The 22,973-nt window shown below is 42.3% G+C and overlaps 1 protein-coding gene across 1 annotated transcript; it reads left to right on the top strand.

Annotated features, from left to right (window-relative positions):
• Positions 1-745: 745 nt before the first annotated feature.
• slc12a8 (solute carrier family 12 member 8) lies at positions 746-21,869 on the top strand. The gene is made up of 14 exons (XM_071542339.1): positions 746-844; positions 2,570-2,713; positions 3,763-3,909; positions 6,349-6,540; positions 7,020-7,251; positions 14,043-14,156; positions 14,393-14,480; positions 15,445-15,532; positions 17,099-17,245; positions 19,176-19,836; positions 19,941-20,038; positions 20,178-20,295; positions 20,822-20,882; positions 21,401-21,869. The coding sequence occupies exons 2-14, from the start codon at positions 2,576-2,578 to the stop codon at positions 21,567-21,569; spliced, it is 2,253 nt and encodes a 750-aa protein (XP_071398440.1). The 5' UTR covers positions 746-844; positions 2,570-2,575; the 3' UTR covers positions 21,570-21,869.
• The last annotated feature ends 1,104 nt before the right edge of the window (positions 21,870-22,973 follow it).

Below are 22,973 nucleotides of genomic sequence, written 5' to 3'. Positions count from 1 at the left end.
AAATCTTTAGTTGAATTGATTGCTTGACCCTGCAAATACCCTTGGGATTTGGAATCAAGTCTGTAACTCTGTTAGTTTCATAGTTGTGGCTAAAAAATAACTGTCTTATGGCAGATGTCCCAGATCACCCCCAAAATGTAATCAATTATTCCTCCAAGGCCCATCTGTCTACCAGGAAATAATGCACCCCCACCTACAGTACAGACACTTATGATGTTCCACATTAAATCATATCTAACAACAAAACTTTGTGGGGTCCCTGGGAGACAAGATTTCATTGAATAGATGCACATCGATCTAGGAGTCCTTGACATGAAAAAGGTTGGGAACCCCTGCATTATAGAAAGAGTTCATCTTTTACAAATGTCTGCATCTTAGAACACCATTTGTCTTTATTCAGTCTCCACCATGTATTTCTATTAAAGGTAAAGAAGAATAGAAGTTCTTGAAATAGAAATAGTTGGGAGTCCACAGAAGGTTAGGGAAGAATAAGTATAATACCAATAATAAAGAAATAATGGGAATAATATGAATATTCAAATTTTCTGCTATCCCACAAATGACGTTAATCATTAGACCTAGGCTACTCAATCTTGCCCACTGGCAGGCTTGCCAAAGCTAACACAGCAGGGCAGCAACACACCCTGGAAGGTTACAGGTGCCAGCACATCTACCTGCTGACGTCTTCGTGCACACGTAGCATTGTAAAAGCAGGGGCTGGGAACCTTGCCCATGTTGAGTTGATCATGGAATTACAATTACAGTGTTAGAACTTATTTGTCATTTTGGGACACTGCTTTTTTTCTTTCTCCTCGACCTGGAATGATATGGTACTTTGTGAAAGGTAAGGAAGTGCTTTGTGGGGAATGTGTAGGAATGCGTGCTTAATTTTGGCTTGGCCCCTACCTGTGCCGTTCTCCCGGATGGAGACGGTACGCGGAATTCCATTTAGAAAATGTGGTAATTTAATATGAGCTTGCCCATAAAATATGAGCAACCCCATGAAATATGACTCGAGACCTTTTTGAATCGTGTGGAACCAGTCATCAATACGGCATACATTTAATCCACCAAGCAGCACCTATTTCGATGAAATTCCAATGTGGTAATTGGTTCACTCTGCTCGCTGCCGCCAACCGCGGTGTGTTGTGGTGGGAGAAGATTGTGAGAAGGCTTAAAGTTGAAATTGTATTGAAATAAGTGCTGTTTGTGGTATTGGGTTATGCCGAAATAAAGAGTGGCTCCGAATAATTCAGAAAAGATCTTGAATAATATTTTATGAGGTATGTACTTTGCTGACGAGTAATGACACGTGAAATTGACAGTTTTTTTAAAAAGACTTTGGTGTGATTTATTCTCCATACCCGAGAAAGGCACGTACCGGGGTCGGGTATGTTGTAGTGTTGTCAGTCCCACTGAGCAGGACACCACAGGTCAAGTGCAACGGTTATATTTTACTCTAAGTCTAAATTAATAGATTTACGTTACGTTAGGTGAACTATTGGTCCACTCAGAATCCGCGAACCAATGTTTACAAAAAAATATAGTTGAGATTAACACACACCTGTGACCGCCAACTGCTGATTTAGTTAAATATTATTGCACAGAAAAAGTTGTGTTGCCAGCAACAACTTTGTTTAGATAACATTGCTATTCAACAACTAGAGAAATAAGAACATTTAATAATTAATAGGCCTATTATAGCCTATCATTTTCGTTCTTTCTTTTTTATATATAGGCCCTATTTATATAAGTTATATATATACAATGGTGTGTTCACCGCTGGGTGCCTACAACGCCTCTTAGCTATTCTAAAATCACTAAACCATGGCTTATTTATATTTTTAATGTCAGTAAAATGTCAGCCTTCCCCTCAGGCTGAAGTTTTCTCTGCAGGCGCCTATAGTTTAGCTGTTAAGTAACCAGCACACCCTCTGCTGTATCCGGGTGGCCACCGGGTAGAATGTGGGCACACCTCTGTTTAACCGGGATGTGACACTTAAAGCTTCATCAGCTTTGTCTTGTCTTTTTGTTCAGACGGGAAATAATCTGCAGCTTCCCTCTAAACAGAGTAAAACTTTGTTGTGAATAGAGATGGACAAATTTAGACCTGAAGGTGGATTATTTTCATACTGTATTTTTTCCAATAATGCTGTGATGCTGTGGTTAATGAATAATCTTGGAGCATGTACCGTCCTCATGGAAATTTTGTCTATTCAGTGCCAGATTGTATGACTTTATGTAAGCCTGCAGGCTATGACACTTTTCTATTAGATTTACATTTACATTGACTTTTTAGACATTTGCTGACGCTGTTATCCAGAGTGAGTTACAATGAGTGCAACAGTAGAGTAAGCTTCAACTGCTAGATCACCTACATCAGAGACAACCAAAAATAAGGAGGGCAGTTGTCAGGACCTTATAGTTTTCCTGTGCCCATAACAATCCAAAGAGCAACGTGCTAGTGCTGGAAAATAAATAGATTATGAGCCAAGAAGAAAGAGAGAGGGGACTGTTTTCTTTAGCAGAGAGGCAGTAGCTGAGGTAATACATCCCATCCTACCTGTAGGTTGCCATGGATACCCTGCCCATAGGTTGGACTGTGCACAGGTATGACCTGAAGGACGATGGGGCAGGACTGTTGAAGCCGGGAGGAGGCACTGACACCACCACAAACACACACACCTGTGATCTCTTCCACGAAGACGCACAGGTAGAATCTTTGTCACTATCAATCTCATTCATAATCGCCCGGTCAGTTTTAATATATCCCAATTTCAGGGTGATAGAGTTGAGGGGTAGCTGAGTATTGTCAATGACAAAATGGGTTGAATTCCTATAGTTTAAGGATTTTCTGGCTTGGTGTCCAGTGGTTGACTGATTCAGATTTTAAGAGGGGTGCAGGGAAGTAGGCTATATTAACTTAAGTTTTCTTTAAAATCAAGGGGTAGCAAGGGGAATGCTACGCCCTTTCATGCCCCATCAAACCATATCATCCCATGTTGCTCAGTGGGTAGAATGTGGCATTAACAGTGTCAGGGTTAAGGGTCTGTTTTCCATATTTTTTTCATTGGCTTACAGTACTGATAAGGCACTTTGGATAAAATGCTGGCACCACATAGCATATAGCCTATTATTATGTTAAAGGTGCTACGGGTAGCAATTTTAAACATGAATGTATCACTTTCAAATTAAGTGTGATATGTTGGTATAATTCCCTTAAACAAATGAGACCATAGCCGAGACGACTGGTAGCCTCTATCTCATGCCCGTGGTGTTGGTTGGGCTAGTGTTCCTCAAAAGTAAGACCACATTTCCCATAAACTCTGTTGCTTCCTGACACAAATCTGCCACTCTTCCTCTTCAACATGTGTGCTTCCTCTGTCAGGGGTTTTCTCTTTGGCTTTACTGAAGAGGATAAACATATTGGAAGTGATTTTTCCATCAACCTTTCACTCCTTCCACTATTTGCCTTTGCCAGAAACTCTGGAAGAACAGCGCCCTCTTCCTGTTTTGTGCCATAAAGCAATACAGCAGATTTCCTGCTAAGTCCGCCATAAAGCAATCCAACTAAATCCGACCCGGTGCCACACAATGTAAAATGCAGTGTAGAGGCCAGTAGAGGCCACCAGTCATCTTGCCGATGGTCGTTTGTTAACGGCGATAATACTAATGTGTCAGAATGAATGTGGTGATGATTTAGTTGATGTTAAAGTGCTGCACGTAGCACCTTTAAACCTTGTGTTGTGTTTCTGTGTTCAGGGCCTCCAGCGGCCTAGCCAGCCATGGTGGAGGGTCAAGCTGTTTGTTTGGGAGCCGGTGCTGTTCGGCACCTGGGACGGCGTCTTCACCACCTGCATGATCAACATCTTCGGTGTGGTGCTCTTCCTCCGCACCGGCTACCTGGTGGTGAGTATAGATCTAACCCCAGTCTATGGCATAGACACTGGAGTTGTCACGGTGGTGCCATTTTGACACCGGTGTTGTTTCCCTCCCCAAAACCGGCTATACCGGTTATACCGCCTGTTACCACTAGAGGGTCTAAGCGCTAGCAAAGTCAGTGTCACTACAACATAAGTAAAACTTAAAATTCCTCTCCAAACTGTATTAACGGCATTTGTAAACATTACAGTTTTTAATCAGGGATTTATAACACTGCTCAACACTCAGGGAGTTAATGTGAGTGCAGTGCAGATTCTGGCATATTGCCCTTCTTTAGGCTCCCATTGGATTGTACTGGACACATTACTGTCACTAGGTAAGGACAAATAATTAATCCTATTCATCCTAATCTGTCATATTAATGATCAGATTTAGTGATCAGTATGTTGTTAGTATGTCCATTTATCATTTTGTAGCCTAACTTGAACATGGAAGCTCTGAATATATACGTATTTTACAAAATACAAAATAATGATATTCCCGGTGTGGAGCTAATGCCACCGGTGTGGACTCCAAGACCGTACGCCACCGGTAACACCGCCCACCGCGACAAGCCTAATAGACACATGAGATGTCTATTTTTATCCTAGAGCTTCGGTGTGTTAAATCTTACACTGAAGCTTATTCTTCTGTTGAACTTACTGTAAGTCACTCTGGATAAGATTGTCAGCTAAATATCTAGATGTAAAATATGTAGATAAAGATTCAAAGGACCTTGTTTGATTATGGCTGAGTGTCAATAGGCCTATTTATACTGTTGGGGGAAAAATGTGGCCTTTCTCATCTGGCTCCTGCCGTGTTGAAATTTTTTGATGTTATTTTACTGTGCCATGGGAAAGAATCTCTCTCAGGACACATTTTGTCCTGGTGTTGATAGGCCTGACCTCACCACAAGGTCTCTGGCACCAGTACAACATGAGTGACGAGAGTCCTTTCCTAGCTTATCCTAAATACTTTTACTACAAAGCAGAGAATGGGGTTAATAAAATGAAAGTTTAATAATCCCATTGGGGAAATGCGGACGTTGCAGCAACACACATAGTAATCGGATACAGTAAAGAAAAATAGGGTGTAAATAAGAATAGAGCAAACAGGGGTATTAAACATAATGCAATCGATAGTTACAACACTGGAGTGTATTAACTAGAACTGTAAGAATAAAAAAAAAGATATGTATTAGAAACAACAGCAGTAGAACATATTGAGACAAAGAAAGGAATGGAAAAATATGTATGATATGAAAATACACTAAATGTGAAATATATGTATTATGAAAATGAATGAAAAAGTAGTAAAATGTCAACATGTATGCAATATATAATGGATGAGAAAATGCGAGAATTTACCGCATGTATACAAGATGTGCAAAATGTGCATTGTATTTGTATTAGCAGGGATACAGAAGGTCATACATATGTACAGAACATGTATGTAAAAACTATACTCCTTTTAATTTACAGCTGTAGATAACTGAAGTACAGGAAGTGCAGATTTGCAGTTTATCAAAATCTCCAGATGTAGTTACCATAAGAACAGAAAAAGTGACAATGGGCCTCATGCAGGAAGCGATATACGAACAAATTTTCTCTTATTGTTCGTATCCACGATTTGTTCTTATTTTGTTAGTACCCATTGATTTCTGGGATTCACCAATGTTTTCTTATTTTTGCTCTTCTCTTAGGTAAGAGAAAAGTTTACGAGTGGTCTTACCAAGATAAGAAAAAAACATCTCATTTTCACAGTCCACAAACTGTTTGTCCAACGCAAGGAAACATAAGTTTTAAATTTGAGGAACATAAAAAAACGCATGAATATCATCTAATCAAATTTAGATTATTATATGTTTTAGAGTAATTATAATGATTGGATTATTAAATTTGTGGGCTAAAGAAATACTATTGGTCCATTGATCCCAGTTAAGACTATAAATAATAAATAATATGTTGTGATTCTGTACGGCTGCTACCTTGGCCAGGTCTCTCTTGTAAAAGAGATTTTTGATCTCAATGGGACTTCCTGGTAAAATAAAGGTAAAATAAATAAATAAATAAAAACCCTTGGATGATATTGCGGCCACACGCCTCCAATTTATGATCAAGTGGGATTCATCATTCAGCACACCTGGGTAAGAGCAGATTTGGATGGTTAAGAACATTTGGTGCATCTGGAGTTGACTTCTCTTATTTTTTCTCTGAACAGAAAATTAAGAGAAAATATAAGAGAAATTTAAGAGAATGTTGCTGCATGTTGCTGCAAGTGCACTGCTGTCTGTTTTCACTGACAGAAAACTGATCCACTACACTACATCCGCTTTTGTCAGTAAATAGCAAACCAAAGAAAGGAGTGAAACAGCAAAGGGAAGATTTTTTATATTTAGTCTCCATTTCGCCTGATGGCATCATACAGGGGAACACAGGTGTGTTGCTTGGGATGCTCCTGGTCTCCGTGGTCGTGCTGGTTGCCTTGGTAACGGTGATGTCGGGCATCGGAGTGTGTGAGCGCTGTGGCATTGGGAGTGGAGGAATCTACTCCATGATCTCTACCGTCCTCGGAGGCAGGGTGGGCGGCACCGTGGGCCTCCTCTATGTGTTTGGACAGGTGAGTGTGTGTGTGTGTGTGTGTTTGACTGTACAAGTGTAAAATATCTGTACTTCCAATTAGAGTTTGACTGATATGTCTTTGAAGCCAGATACCAATATTTTTTAGATTGAAGCTTAAGCTGCCGATAGCTGACAATTTGTGCCAGACAATTTGTGTTCAATATCTTTAAATTCGCCAAAAAAGTACAAAAAAATGTCCAGTTTCCCACAGAATTGTATTCTTGTCAGGGCCTTTTAGATCATAGGGCGCTAAAACAATAATAATTAAACACATTTAGGCATACTTGTGTGGAATGTAATATGTGTTATTGTCAAGTTTGTGGATGTCGGTGTGTGTTTGCATGGACACTCAATTACACATGCATGCCAGTGGTTGTAACACGGTTGTTATATGTGTGTAACAGATCCCATACACTCAGGATTTATTTCCGTCCCACCCACCTTACCTCCCTTGTCGTCCCACCTCCCATCCCGCAGTGCGTGGCCGGGGCCATGTACGTCACAGGTTTCTCGGAGTCGGTGGCGGAGCTGCTGAATCTCCAGAGCCAGTGGGCGGTGCGCGGCATGTCGGCGGCGGTGCTCCTGGCGCTGCTCGGCATCAACCTGGCCGGCGTCAAGTGGATCGTCCGACTCCAGCTCCTGCTGCTGGGCGTGCTGGCCGTCTCCACGCTGGACTTTGTCATCGGCACATTCACCCACCTTGATCCAGGTAGGGCTGGGATGATGGGTATAGGGGTGAGGGGTGAAGGGGCAGAGAAACAGAGTCATGGGTGGGGTTAGACCCATACGGAACCGAGGATACAGCTTCTCAGGGTGGAAAAGGCTCTGAAACAGCATTTAGACCATCATGGGACACTAAAACTCTCCACTGAAATACTAATGATTTTTTTTCCCTTTTTTTCCTCACTCTCCTTAAGGCAGAGTGAGGAAGGTTTCATTACAAGATTTACAGACTGACTTACAGATCTGAAATTAAAATAATAGCCTCCATCATATCAGAGGTGGATGACACTGACTGGCTGATATCTGACTTGTAATAAAAGGCCAATGTCAGCCCAGTACATTCACAAACCATTTTTGGTCTAATACCAGTCAGGGGAAGAATGTGAGCATTATATTCCCCACAAAAATAGGAACAAAAAAGTTTTACTTTATGAGGACATGCGCCACATTTATGGTTAGAGGTTAGTATTTGAGTTACATTATTATTGGGGTTAGTGTTACTGTGCAGCTAGATGTGTTTACATTTGCAATTTACATTTTATCCAGAACAACTTGACTACAACATGTGCAAAAGTCAATACACAATATTCCTGGCCAAAGAGTAGTATGAAAGAGTAGTATGTAAGACTGAGTGTTAGGAAAAGAAAACAGCTAAGGAGAGAGGTTTATCAGAGATAATTGTTTATGAATCATATGAATCCATAAAGTCTACCGTCACAGTGCGCTGGACTAAAGTGAATATGTAAGTCTATTTAGTGCAGCACTCTCAGAACTCTGACTGTTGACTCGAATTGTAAATGTCAGTTAGTGGTTTCAGCCAGTAGGTGTCACTGTGGCATCACCTATATTACTGAATGTATTCTACCAAGACCAGACCTCTAGAGCTCTCTCATCTGTGACACTGGTGTCTGTGTAACTATGTTTTTGTTGCATATTCAACCCATTTTCCTCATGCCTGTTATCTTGTTTTTGTCCGCGTAGATCCTTAGTAGGTAGGGCTTCTTAAAATCCTTAATAATTCTGGTTGTTGTGTTTAAAGATCTAGTGAACGATGGAAGTCTATAGGAACAGCAGACTGCTAGACTGTCGTCACAAACTGCTGTAAAGTCCTGTTTTGTTGCTGCTGTGGTAGCTTAGGCCAAGTCTGAGACCCAGAAGAACTTTTTCTGGTGAGGAAACATTGTCGCCCTTTTTTTTTTTTTTTTTTTTTTTTTTCAGTAGATTGTATTCTTTTGCTGGCCTTCAGGAAGTCCTTCCCCACATTTCCTGTTCTCACTGATTATCAACGTCCTGTCCAGAGGGAAGAGCAAAGTGTTCCAGAAGTCAAGTCAAGTCAAACTTTATTTGGATAGCACATTTCAGACACAAGGGAACTCAATTTACTTTGCATAAAAACAATACTAAAGCTAGACGCATGAAAAAGTAGAGCACACCCACAATAAAAATACATATCACATGGAGAAAAGATACACACAAGTCTGCCTTTTCTCTCTCCCAGCAAAACACAATGAGCTCATGCACGACAAGTCGACCAGTGCTGGGCGGTAGTTAGTTTGGCGACATTAGACTTTAGCACTCCATTTATCCCCCCGTCTCTAAAACCAGCCTTTCATCCCACCTCTCTCACCCCCCCCCCCCCCACCCCTCCAGTCTTCTTCATAGCACAGCTGGCACCGGCCGATTTGCAGTTTCTGAGGGTTTGTGGGAGAACCAGCCATAATGCACAGCCCAGGTTTTTCCAATTAAGAGCTGCTGTGTGTGTTGTGGTGACCTCATGGTTGGCAGAGGGCCAGCCGGTCCCCTAGCTCGCTGAAACAGCCTCGTCTAGCCTCCGCTCGCTGGACGCCGAGGCACATCCTGGTTACCTGCCAGAACAGCAAGGAGGAAAAGGAGCCACCGCCAAACACACATGTTTATAATACGATAACACCTCTAATCAGACTTGTCAAGGCCGTCACAGTGGAAGGTTTCAGCGACCACAGCACATTGTTGACATAGCTAAGGCATTTCTTGGCAGCCAGGTGGTATCCTCTATCAAAACTAGGGTCAGACAGATGTATTGGTTTGCCAGTATATCAGGCAATTACTGGTCTTTTATTAATGTAGTGCACCTCCAATATGATCTAATGCAGTCTAATTATTTTTGTTCTCATCATTCTGGGTTTCAATGGAGAGTTTTAGTGTCCTGTGGTCAGAATGTGGTTTCAGATGCTTTTCCAACCTGACAAGAATAAAATTCTGTGGGAAACTGGAAAAACAGTTGTATTTTTTGTACTTCTTTGGCATGAATATGGTCAAATTTGAAAGATATTGAATATCAAAATATCGGCTATCAACAGCTTCAATCCAAAAACGTTTACCTTCAAAACCCCATGTCAGTCGAACCCTCATCATCACCACCATAGCTGAGGCATGAGTTGGCAGCCATCTACCATATCCCATCAAAACATCTACTGAACTTCTCTACCTCTCCAGTGATGCAATTCAACAAAACCCTGACCTACTGACCGCTGTGTGGTAATATCATTATGAGTGGAAGGATTTAGGTGTGTCATTATGTATAGGAGCTGTCAGTTGATGTTCGAGTGATCTGGCTTCCTCATCTCCCCAGCCACAAGGAGCTGTTAAGTGATTGATTATGACAAGTCCTTCCTGCAGTGCAGTGGCAGGTGGAGTTGGAACCGAAAAAGTGCGTGGCCACAACATGTTAGACAGTTCAGAGAGGAGCGTTATTACCCCTGACGGGAGGAAAAACCATCTGCCAAATGTATTTTTTTCTTGTCTTGAGAGTACACTCTGGAGATCATGGCTTATTTTGGTCAGTAAAACTGCCAAGGTATTGTCTCTCGCAACCAAAGTGTTCAACCGCAAAACCATCCGACCATGGTGCACAGATGAAATACGACCAGGCGCGCCTCTCTCTGTCCCTCCAATTGAAGCCTATTCCCCGCAGAACAGGAAGCCGTTATGTGCTTCGCGGGTCTGGGGTTTAGGGTGTTAACCAGACTCACCCACATTTTTGGACAATGACAAAGAGAGGAGGCCGGAACTGAGATCTGAGGCCTGCTGCTACTCCAGAGACCGCCACATCATCTCTTCCTGTGATCCTCACTACAGTATGGCGTTCTCAATCATCTGAATGGGATCTGCCGCTCCTCTGTAGCGTCATGGTCTGTTCTGGATTGTATGTGCCTCATGTTATGTGTGATAGTCTATTTCCATGGGGGGATTAAATGGTCAGAGAGTTAGAGAGAGAGGCCTCTGAAGCTCATGTAATGGGACTACACATTCCAGTCTGTGTCAGTGGAATGCTGAGCTGGAAAAGGAGGCCCATTCTCTATGTACACTTGCTAGTCAGACAATATGTCTATTAAAATATGTGTTACACCCGCTACAAGTCACTAGCATAAGGAATGACAATCAAGGAGGTAAAGAGTAAACATTTTTATTACAAAAGTTCAGCTTGACAATTTATATTCGCCCACCTTAACCTCCTTACAGTTGACTTCCCAGCTATCACTAACAGGGCAGGGGCTGAGTTCCACTAAAACACACCAGTGCACACTGTAATCAATCAAGTCTTGCACGCTAGGTTAGTTAACACATTCCAAAGTTTACACACGTGATTAATTTCACTGCAAACGATTAATAACCACGTCACACCTTAAGCCTGCCCTGACTGTCTGACTGGGATTCGACCTGAGTAAAGTTATTGGTGGGGGAAGCAAGCAGATGGACAACAAAACAAAACAAACAAACGAAAATAAATAAGAAAAGAAGGGCAATACCCATATCTTTTTGCCCGCTACCAGCACACTTGCCAGGGCGGACTAGACAGAAAAAGAAACCCCAGAAAAACAAACTGGCAAACAACGAAAATAGTCCCACGGCAAGAGCAGCTAATGGACCACTGATGCTCTGGTACGTCGATCTACTTTCCTACCGACTACCAGCCGCCTTCAACCCAAGAGGGGAAGTAGGTCAGTTGTTCCTGCGCTCTCGTCTTCCCTGTACGCCAGCATGAGGTGTGCACCTGCCTCACTCCACCGGCCTGAACCAACAGTCGCAACATGCGTTCCTCCTGCAGGTAGCGCTATATCTGCAAACCTCACTAATTGGTGCACCTCCTCTTTTTTACTGGGTGCCACCTGCCACATATGGATGCTCTCACCACTGTATTGTCTAATAATCAGGTGCATTAGCAGCTCCTTAAGGCAGCGAGGCAGGTTTCACTGCAGGTTTTACAGACTGAAGCTGTGGAGTAAAACCCCCCCACATCACATTGGAATGATTTCTCTGGTCAGACATCTGATATTAAAATAAGAGTAATCATAAAAACATCTTCACTAGCTGTGGTCAAGGAGAAACCTCCATCATATCAGAGGTGGACGACAATGATTGGCTGATATCTAATTTTTACCAGTATAATCCAAAGAATAACCAGGCTTTTCTCTTTTCGCCTTTATTCATGAGAGATCAAATGCTTAAACGCTGTCAGTGTATCCAAACATTCGACCCATGTTCATAGAAATCGTTTTGTCGTATAAATAAGTGAACACCCTCAGCTTCACACTCAGTGCAGAGCTCAGTGCCGAGCGCTGTGTGAGTCAGGCTTGGTCGGGTGTTGGAGCGTGATGTTATATAGAGGGTGGGGAGCCCGCGGTGCAGACATGGACACTGACTGCCCTGGCTTAGTTACATTCTGATTGTTTGGATAGAGGGTGGTCTCATCGGGTCACAGGGTGGACAAGGGTTTGGGCTCCTAGTCCCACTTGATTTGGGTTTTTACAGCCTCCTTACGTTTCGACCCTAGAGAACATGTGGCTAGCAAGAAAAGCTTGGTTGGAATAAATACGTCCAGCACTTTCGGGTTTGGCTTTTGTCATGCATTTCTAAAACAAAAGAAAAAAAATGAGCATGCTCACTCTCTCTCTCTCTCTCTCTCTCTCTCTCTCTCTCTCTCTCTCTCTCTCTCGCTCTCTCTCTCGCTCTCTCTCTCGCTCTCTCTCATTCTTTCTGTCAGACTTGGAAGCTGCTGAGCTTCTGAAAAGGGTGGTGACTTCCTTTTGGATAAACATGTCATTAATCTGAGAGAACACATTCTTTCCCATCGCAAGATAACCAAGGGGGAAATGTCCGGTGTTGTAACATAGGCAGGCCCTTCAGATTTGGCTCGCTGGGTTAAATGACCCCCCACCAGTGCAGACCTGTCTTTCCCTGTACTCTCTCCGTCCTGGTCTCGACTGGACTAACCTATACTGTCATTAGGCTGAAATTGATTAAATGAGATCACAAATTAGGTATTCATTTGTATCTTTTAATCCAAGGAACATTAGTATTGGACAGCCAGACAGAGTTTTTAATGTATTTTATAACTTTTTTTTTTTGTTTGTCGTTTGTATTGTTTGGGAATTACTGTTGCAAAATGGACCTTTGAGTCATGGCGAGATCTGAAAGCCGCAAAGAGATTATTGCATCAGCAACACCTCCATTCGATACTGAAAAAAAAATCCAAATTAGTCATTTAGTCTTTTAGTCTAGTATTGAGTGTTAAAATCTTGTTTTCCTGTAAACAAGAGAAAACATCTACCAATGGGTTCAGATAATTTGACTTTCCATTACATTTTGACCTGTTTGTCGCCCCATCCATGACAATCCATGTAATGTAATCCATGACATTTTTATATAAATAAATCTTAATTTTGCTGCTCTCTATCACTGATATAACACAATAGTGATTCAACCTATATCCAGTTTATGAAAGCTTTTACATTTGCTGTTCTAAACACCCAGTGTCTGGTAGCTCTTTCCTAGTAAATAATACGTTTAGAAGCTAATAATAGCCGTTATGAAATGGTTGTGGCCAAAAAAAGCAGCTTGCAATATTATTGTAGATCTAATTTAAAAAGAGAGATAGATTTATATAGAGTGTGCAGTCTTTTGGTCCTTCACATCACAAATACCAGTGTGCATTTTCCCTGACAACATCCCAGTATTAATCTATTTTTCTTCCACCAGCTGATGGCTCTCATGTCCAGCTTTCCAAAAGCACCAGGGTGACATCTCATACTGTTTGAAGGAGGCCCGTTACAGCGTTTATGTATGAACACACCTCTGGCCCTTTTCACAGGGGTTAGACTGATGTATCTGTCTGATATTGACCTTTTATTGTAAATCGAATATCGGCTGGTGAATATCAGTGTCGTCCACCTCAGATAAGATGGAGGTTCCTCCCTGACCACAGCTAGTGAATATGTTGTTTTTTATTTTATTATTTTTGTATCAGATGTCTGACTAGACAAATCATTCCAGTGTGATGTGGGAGGATTTTACGCCACAGTTTCAGTCTGTAAAACCTGCAGTGAAACCTACATCACCCTGCCTCAAGGAGCTGCTAACACACCTAAAAGAATTTCATTAGCATGGTTTTCAATTCTATTGATGTTCCATGATGGTCTGAATGCTGTTTCAGAGGCCTTTCCACCCTGACAACTGCTGTTTTCATTCATCGTTTTCATCATGTGGGTGTTGTGAAGCCCTTTCAGATTGTAACTGTGATTAAGGGCTATACAAATAGACTTGACTTGACATAAAAATGGTCAACTTTGGTCAACATGAAAATGGTCAACTGAGCATCGACACAAAATATCAGCAATCGGCAGCCTCAGTCCAAAAATATTGGTATGAGTATTGGCCTTCAAAATCCCATATAGGTCTAACCTTAAGTATTGATGTTGATGTGCTTTGTTATTTGTGTACTGTTGCTTCCTCTGTCAGAGCATGGCTTCATTGGTTATTCGGCCGAGCTGCTTGGCAGGAACACGATGCCGGACTACAGCACAGGGGAAAACTTTTTCACCGTCTTTGGTGTCTTCTTCCCCGCTGCCACAGGTGAGCTGCCCCCATCATCTCTACTTGATCTCCACTTGATCTTACATTACATAAGAAGCTTCCATTACAGGTCACTCGAGGTTATCAGCATAGCACTGGTATACCAGAATACATATTGTTCTTTAAGATTAACTCAATAGTCAAACTTTTGAACTCCTGCATTACACCTCACGCATCCCTGTATTGTATGTTGTATGAATTATGTGTGGCGTGTGTGTGTGTGTGTGTGTGTATAGGAGTCATGGCAGGCTTCAACATGAGCTCAGACCTTCAGCGGCCTGAACACAACATCCCTGTCGGAACGTTAGCAGCTGTCTTCACCTCGTAAGAAATCGTTACCCTAAATGACACAAACGCTACACTTAATGACACAAACGTTACCCTAAATGACACAAACGTTACCCTAAATGACACAAACGCTACACTAAATGACACAAATGCTACACTTAATGACACAAACGTTACACTAAATGACACAAACGCTACACTAAATGACACAAACGCTACACTTAATGACACAAACGCTACACTAAATGACACAAATGCTACAACAAACAACACAAACCCTACACTAATCAACAAAAGCGCTACACTACAACGACATAAATGCTACACTAAACGATGCAAAAGCTAAAATAAACTGTAGCTACGACAATACAGTAATGAACAAAAACACTACAGTAAACTACAGAATAAGCTACACAGACTACAACTACAGTAAAAGCATACAGATTGAGCTACAGTAAAAGTAATATACTGACTGAACTACAGTGAAAAATAAAGACTAAAATGTAGTAAAAGTACCCAGATTAAACAACTGTTAAAGTATAGACTGAGCGACAGTAAAAGTATGCCTTGCTCTACCCACTGAGCTACAGAACCACTTTTTTGTACTTTAGCTTCATGTTCATGCCTGTTGCACAATTCGATATCACACCACTATTGTAAGATTGCAACATACATTTCTCCTTCTATTCAACTTGACCACATCGTTCAAGCTTTCAAATGAAACGCCCCCAAAGTTCTTTCCCTTGGAATATGATTCATCCTAAAAGGTGCTTTTTCAAATGTGTTTCGTTTTACTTGTGTGGTGCAGTCAGACCAATCAGGGGCATAATCTTAAAAGGGTAAGCTCTGCCCTTTCATTGTGCAGTACAGACAAACCCAGAGTTCCAGTTTGACCCATATCAGTCACTCGGGTGTGGATTTGCGTTGACACAATTCTCCTATTAATAGTGAGAGAGGACCAGTTGATAATGCTGTGTGGTGTACTGTTGGTGACCCACAGGTGGTTCCTGTATCTGGTCTTTGTCTTCCTCCTGGGGGCCATCTGCACCAGAGAAGCACTACGCTATGACTTCTTGATAGCGGAAAAGGTAACCTCCTCTCTCTCTTTCACTCTCTCTCTCTCTCTCTGTCTCTGTTTCCATCCTTCCCTCTAAAGGCCTGTCCCTCTCTACCAGGAGGGATTCCCCACAATGACAAGCTCCTCTTGTTGATGTTGTGTGGTTAATGCATATCCCCGTTTGTAATGCCACCCAAAGGTCACACTATGTCTAATCCCTGGCTATCTGTAGGTTCTGTAAGCTTTTCAGAAAGATCTAGTACCTGTAAGTGAAACCTGATACCTGATACGGTAACACTTTATTTTCTGGGCCAGCAATTTCCTAATCATTTCCTAGAAAGGAACTGTTCATTTCTTAGGAAGTTTCCTGGAAAGAACCATGAAATGATGTACTAATTATAGGGAAAATAGAGAAAGAGTTCAATGGTAGTTGGTAGTTGGTAAGTACCTCCAGTTTCTTCTGTTGTTTCCAAGACAGAACCATGAAATAATGTAGTAGTTCTATAGAAAATTAGAAATGTATTAAAATTAATTAAGAATTCAACAAATAACTATATTATATAATTATATGAATAATGACTTTTAATTGACCTCTGCCTGTTATTTTTGTACGGAGCCCCTAAGGGGACAGAAACTATCCTGTTTTTTTTTTGTCCATGTCCCCTTAGGGGCTCTGTATTTTTCCAATAAATAGTTTATAGTTTTGCAGTTCTTTCCAGGAAATTATTTTAGAAATGTACAGTATCTTATCGACTCCACCAGGCTGCTTATGTTTTCTATATAACTACTACATAATTTCATGGTTCTTTCCAGGAAACATCAGCGCTACCCTTGATACCTATAACTATAACTTGTTATAAGAGTATCAAAATCTCCTAATCAAGTAGAAATATTGCTACTTTGCTGAAATTTTATTACAGGACTGAAATTATACTTAATTCTACTTGCTAATTTAAAGTGTACTCAAACTGAAGTTACTGAATTACTTAAAAACAACAGTCATTATCAGATCTTTCCCATGCAATGCCAGAAGTTATGAGAGGGAAGAAATGGATAAAATGGGTCAGGGATTGTGCATCTGTGTGTGTGCTGGGTACAAATCAACCAAACAGCCCACCTCAGTGGGTGGCGCTTTGAAGGGCAGCTACATGAATTTCCGGCTCCAGTGCCAAGACAGCTCTTAACCTACTTCTCAACGTTTTTGAGTGTTTTTAATTACTAGTAGATCACATAACTGTGTCTGTTGAGGTTACTGAACATAAATATCTTATACAGCAATGTAGACTGAATGTACTTTTTAAAATAGTTTTTAGATGTAAGGTTTTTAAGAAATATTATAGCAGTTTTATATGACATTGCCAGTTGGTGTTTGGATATGACTACAAAACACTAATAAATCCATACTGTTACCGCCTCATGCTGGGTCTCAAGTAAAATCATAATTGGCTTTAACCGATCATCGAATCTTTTCAGCGTCCCTTACTTCTCCATCAGTGGTCGGCCCACATTGTTTTCATAAGGGGCTGGCTGCAGCGGAACTGAACTGGGTGTAGTCGCTGTGTTCCTCTCCCACCCTCTGTTTTCCCTCTTCCTCCAGGTCTCCTTGGTGGGTTTCCTCTTTCTGCTGGGCCTCTACATCTCCTCCCTGGCTTCCTGCATGGGCGGCCTGTACGGAGCACCCAGGATCCTCCAGTGCATCGCCCAAGAGAGGGTCATCCCCGCCCTGGCCTTCCTGGGAAAAGGGGTGGGTGGGTGGATAGAGCAATGAACAACATGAGCATGTACATTCAGATTACTTAGTGATGGTGTGTGTTTGCGCACTCCCATACACTTGCACTTTCAACCCCCATGGCTAAATGAGAACTGTCACACACTACATCCAGCACTGAGCCACTTAATATGTTTACAGGCACACTAATAATTCAATCTTAACCTGATAAAGCCGTTTATCTTTCAGTAGTCAGTGTATTACCTTCATCTGAATATCTTAATGGGAGTAAGGTGATAATCAGAGTAAGCAGAACCCAATGAACAGACCTAGATTTCTGCTTAATCTTTCCATTTATTTATTTGGACATGTAAAGGCCTTGGTAATTTCTTTGGGGGGGGTTTCAGACGTGGTAACCGAAAAAGTTGTATTTACAAGTCAAGTTTATTTATGAAGCCCTTCATCCTTCACCATAAAAGCATGTCTCAAAGAGAACAGGCCTACCTAGATCTAACTAATCAATCACAAAACAAAATGATGCAATACAGTATGCAATAAGATAAAACAAGAAAACAAAACAAAGCAGAGACAGAGACAGAGAAAATACAGAAATAGCAAAGGAAACAACATGGCACAGTGCAGACTGATTATTAAATAAATCCATATAAACTGGGTTATTAGAGAAATCACATTACTTTGAGCCATGTAAACACTGTAATTGAAATATTGCCTTAAGCTGATTACTCCCAGTAATGGGGGTATTTGTGCGCATGTAAGCGTACTCAGAGTGCCTGGCCTGGATGTATAGGGGGTGTGGTGGGTGGACTCAATGGGAAACGGTGAGAGGACTGCCTAATTATAGAGTGGCCGTCTCCACTCTATAGAAGCGAGGGGACCGAGTGTATTACAGCGATGACTTATGACACACTGCTGCTACACAAACACACACCAAACACACACACACACGCATTCAGTCACGTTCGCGTCCCGACCCCAGCCACCTCCAATTTTCCTCAGACTTCCCCGGGCGGCAGCAGCGTCTGACCTCTCTCAGCGGGCTGGAATGAGGCCCTAGACATCTTGGCCCAAATCAAAGCTTCAGAACAAACGCAGGAAGGGCGACAGGCGGGGCCCGGCCCTGGTGAGGCTGGACGCCCGCCAGGCACACAGCAGTGCTCCTTTAGCTCTATGATGGGACTGGAGCAGTGAAAGCAAGCTGGTTAACAAACTACAAATTAGAAAGATTTTTCCCAAGTAAAGAAAAAGGGTTATTGTTGGTGTATTGTTATTGCACTCTTGTTATAGCTGGTGTTTCAGTTATACCTAATGATTTACTACCGACACTCCCTGCTCTTTGTCTCTCTGTCCAGGGGTGTAGTGGAGGCAAAACCCTTCTAAACTCAGTTACCCACCTTTTTACTTGTAGAATAAAGCTCACCAAAATGCATAAATTACAGTAATGGTTTTGGAAAGTATAATTTGTTTTTGTTTATAATGATGGATTTAAAAACACTTCAATACCCAGAAATCCTGTAACATGATGTTGGTTAAGTGCACACAGCATGCTCATATTTATCAACCTAGCCAGGCTGTGATGCTTTATACCAAAGGAAACCAAAGGGACGAGGAAAAGATCTAATGTTGGTGAGTCCAACTTTCTCTGGACGGAGCGCCGCTCACTGCTGTTTAGGAGACAGTTTGTATTTCGCTCTTTAATTTGGATTCCTGTGGGTGAAGATTTCCCACCAGTGACCATAGCCAACACCAGAATCTCATTGGGTAAATACAGTGAATCTAAAGCATCTCAATTAGTGGGACACTTCTCTGTTTCAGCTCCACTTATCTTAACTTAACTTAGGCTGATAAGATGGGTGTGTTCTTACATAAAAATGTTGCAGAGTGCAGCTTTAATCACCTTTTTGTTTGCCATTACATGCCTCTCTCTCACACTGTCGTACTAAAACAGAAAGGCCCTAACAAGACCCCAGTGGCGGCTATCTGTCTGACCAGCCTGCTGACCATGGCCTTCATCTTCATCGGCCGGGTCAACGTGCTGGCCCCCATCGTCACCATCAACTTCATGCTCACCTACAGCTTCATCGACTACTCCTACTTCAGCGTGGCCATGACTTACCAGCTCCAGACCAAGGAGAGGAGGGACGCCCTTCTCCTGGCTGGGAGGAACCAGCGGAGGCCGACCAGGCAGAGCTCCAGGCCGCTGCTGGAGGTCACCCACCAGAACTATGGCAGTGGAGGGAAGAGTCCGCAGGGTAAAGGCACTCTGTTGGAGTTCACTAAAGACATGGACCGGATCTTTCCCCCTGTCCCAAACGGAGACGCTGGAGCTGAGAAGATCTCTTCCACGCAAGAGCTGAGCAGCAGATGCAAGAGCAGGAAGACCAAGGTTCCTGCCAAGCAGATGCTGATGGACAGCTTCGGTTTGGACCTGAACAGCAATGTGTCAGGCCAGGAGACGGGCTCAGCTCCCCACGAAGAGGAAGCCGAGGTCCAGCGTGGACCCGGGGAACTGGGGCCCGGGGTTGGAGAAGACCCTCAAGTCGAGTCCCCTCCTAAACTGAGCCATGTCGAGCTGGATCAGTCCCCTGGGCCGCATAGCCACAAGACAGGTGAACAGCTTTACCCGTGACACACTAGACCGGAGAGTAGAGATCACAGAGGTTCTTTGTGGTCGCGTTTTATGTAGTAATCTGACCCATTCCTAAACTCCCAGGTGCTGGTGGTAAAGCAGAGCACCAGAGCTTGGAAATCAAACCCATGCCGGATTCATTCTATGCCAAGTTCTGCAACCACTGGGTCGCTCTCATCGGTGTAAGTTACACATTAAAAGATATCCATCATTTCTTTGGCAGCAGTATGTAGTTTAGTAGTTCCAATATGTCATATTTTCAGCCAATATGTCCAAATGTAAATGAATAATATTAATGTATCGCTGTCTGTTTTCTTTCAGGCATTGTGCTCCATCCTGATCATGTTCGTTATTCAGTGGGTCTACGCCTTAGCAAACATAGTAGTGGCCTTGCTTCTCTACTTCTACATTGGGAAAACAAGTCCTGGACTACCCATAGGTGACTTTCTTAGTACATTTCCTCTTTTGAGACCGCATGGCTTCATCATTAGATCCAACCGTTACTTATCATCCCAGAGAAAGTGGACTGGCTTATGTGCTCTTTGCTACATTCTGGTGAGAGTTTCACTTGCAGTGTCTTTGCCTGGCAGCTGTCGTGGCTTAGGATTTCTAGAATAGCTGGATGGGATTCCCTGCAACTGTGTGTTATACAATCTGCACATAACGACATGCCTCAGCCCTCTGACTCAACAGTCCTGAGCATGAGCTCTACAAGTGTCAACCACTTGTTTCACAGGTGGCATGGCCAGTGAGATGCTGTTCATACTTCCCTGCTCTGTTACTCCGCTTCTATGCACTGATACTACTTTAGATCATTCTAAGACAGTAAGCAGCTTTTCCAGAGTAAATTTAGCTAATTTGTCGCACATTGTTTGGCCTTTTTGGTGCATCTACTATTTTCTGCACGTGTCCAGGACAACACTATAACACTCTTTGTTTTTTTGTTTTTTTTAATGTATTTGCAGGAATTGCAGCTCGATTCAGCTTTTTCGCATGGCTCAAATCAACATTGAGTAGCATTGGCAGGTATATGTCAATTTTATCACTCTGTTACAAAATGCCCAGCCTGGAATCAGAATAGCTTTGGTGCATAGATCGCTTCACTATTCCCAAATTGGATGGAGTTCATGATTAAGAATGTGTGAAAGCTGATTAAGAGTTTGAAATGTAATTTAAACCTGTAAAATGCCTTTTTATATTTGCATTGTGTATAAAGAGTAGTCAGTTGAGTTACATGGGATGAGAAAAAGGGCTTTTTCCGTCATTGTTAAGTATTGAACATTCGGATCACAGTGCTGTATTGTGCAATTCTGACAATCTTTGAAGAATCTTACATCCTAAATAATCTGTCCAGATTATTAATGAAGCACGGATTTTCCATGCAGCTCATGACCTATTGGCACTGCTATTACTAAGTCCTAGCGTATAAAATGAGGAATTGTACCTGTAAATAATTTCATTTACTATTTGCTGATAATTTAATGGGTCAGGGTCACATCTTCACCTTAAACCCATTTCTCCATACCAATCCCTTTTCCTCTCAGGAGAGACGGTTCTCCCAAGGACCAGATCGTGGTGACGCCCTCGCTGTCCGGGGTCGGGATGCAAACCAAGCAGCTGACGGAGGAGAACGCCGACTTCGCCTCTCGTCACCGCTATCACCAGTCCTCCTATATCGAGGCGGGTAGGATGGTGCCGCCGCCACTCAACTGACTGACTGACACACTGGCTCAGTTACATGTCATGGTAGACAGGCTGGGACTGCAATTTCACAGATTTTGCAATTTGCCTTTAGACAGTGGCTTTAGAGTCATGTTATCCTGTCTGGGCCACATTCTGTAACCATATTCTACTGAACAGGAACATTCAGCGGCTCAGATTATTTTCCTGTGGTGGCCGTGGGAAAGACCAGCTGCTTCTTTGGAGTAGCACAATGTGTGTGTGTGTGTGTGTGTGTGTGTTTGTGTGTGTCTGTGTGTGAGAGTGAGAGTGAGAGTGAGAGAGAGAGAGAGAGAGAGAGAGAGAGAGAGAGAGAGATCAGAGGTAGGTGGATTGTTAGTGATATTTCTTCAATAAAGTAAAAATTAAAACTGGTTGAATTGTCCTCGTAGACTATAAGGCTCAAACTTCAATTGAAGCATTACAGTCACAGAAATATGTAGTGTGTATATATACAATATGTGTGTGTGTGTTACTACCTGCTTTACAGGAGGGAAAACATGTCAGATGAAAACTGCATTTACAAATCATCTACCTCTATAAATGGAGAAAATCATTCTTATGTGGTTTTGGGGCAACAGCAGTGATTAGCCAAAGATCTGCGTAAAGCACTCAGTTGTGGAAGAAGGAAGAAATAACACCACAGTGATTGGGAGAGCATTTTTTACTGCATTTATATCCCTTACTACATATTTCAATAATACATCCATGTTGTCCATGTCATGTGGATTAATGTGTGTCACGGCGTTCAAGTCGGTCTCTCTTAGTTCTTGCGGCTGAACAGTTTGCAGAGCCGAGAGAACCACTTCCGTTTCCTCTTCAAACACCTGAAGAGTGGAACAAAGTGCAACACTTACAACCAGCTTTAGTTACTGTAGATGCTGATTGGCGCAGTTACGGTTAAGGTGACTGCATTAGCGATAGGTGTTTGACTGTATTGTTATTTAAAATGCCAAAGTGAACTGTATCCTTACAATTACATAATAACTACTGTATGTGTTTTTGCAAATACAAGGTATTTCAATACTGTTAATTCCCCACAGCAATGTATTATTCAGCTTTGAGAGGTGTTTTCTAATTGGTAATGCCTCTAGGACAGGTCACCTTCACTCCTGCGGTGCTGTTGAGTTGTTTTGATTTTCCTTGTGCTGTTAATGGAGACGCAGATTCAGTGCGACCTGGATTTCTTCCTCACCGCTCTGTCAACCAGGCAGGTTTGAGCGGTTTGTGGTGTCATCTCCACTCTTGGTGTACTCAGTGAAAGCCACAGAGCCACAGAGCTGCTAGGGGCCTGTCTCACCAAGCCGGGTTAGTGGTAATGGTAACTTCACAGCTCTGCTCATCCAAACTGCTTTGCAAGGCTGCTCTGGAGTAGTAGCACCAGTTTGGAGGTGTTAC

This window comes from Centroberyx affinis, unplaced genomic scaffold (genome assembly GCF_046629955.1).
Source record: "Centroberyx affinis isolate AG114_WGS23_722 - 3 ecotype Tasmania unplaced genomic scaffold, CSIRO-AGI_Caff_v1 ptg004051l_1, whole genome shotgun sequence".
NCBI lineage: Eukaryota > Metazoa > Chordata > Actinopteri > Beryciformes > Berycidae > Centroberyx > Centroberyx affinis.
The sequence above is the reverse complement of the archived record's forward strand: the minus strand, read 5'-3'. Positions and strand labels throughout refer to the sequence as shown.

What these genes read in the sequence shown, in the direction of transcription:
- slc12a8 (XM_071542339.1), top strand. Translation starts at nt 2,576, where the DNA reads ATGGATACCCTGCCCATAGGTTGGACTGTGCACAGGTATGACCTGAAG. An exon ending in ATTCACCCACCTTGATCCAG is followed by an intron (nt 7,252 to 14,042) that starts GTAGGGCTGGGA and finishes TTCCTCTGTCAG; the next exon opens with AGCATGGCTTCATTGGTTAT. An exon ending in CTTCTTCCCCGCTGCCACAG is followed by an intron (nt 14,157 to 14,392) that starts GTGAGCTGCCCC and finishes GTGTGTGTATAG; the next exon opens with GAGTCATGGCAGGCTTCAAC.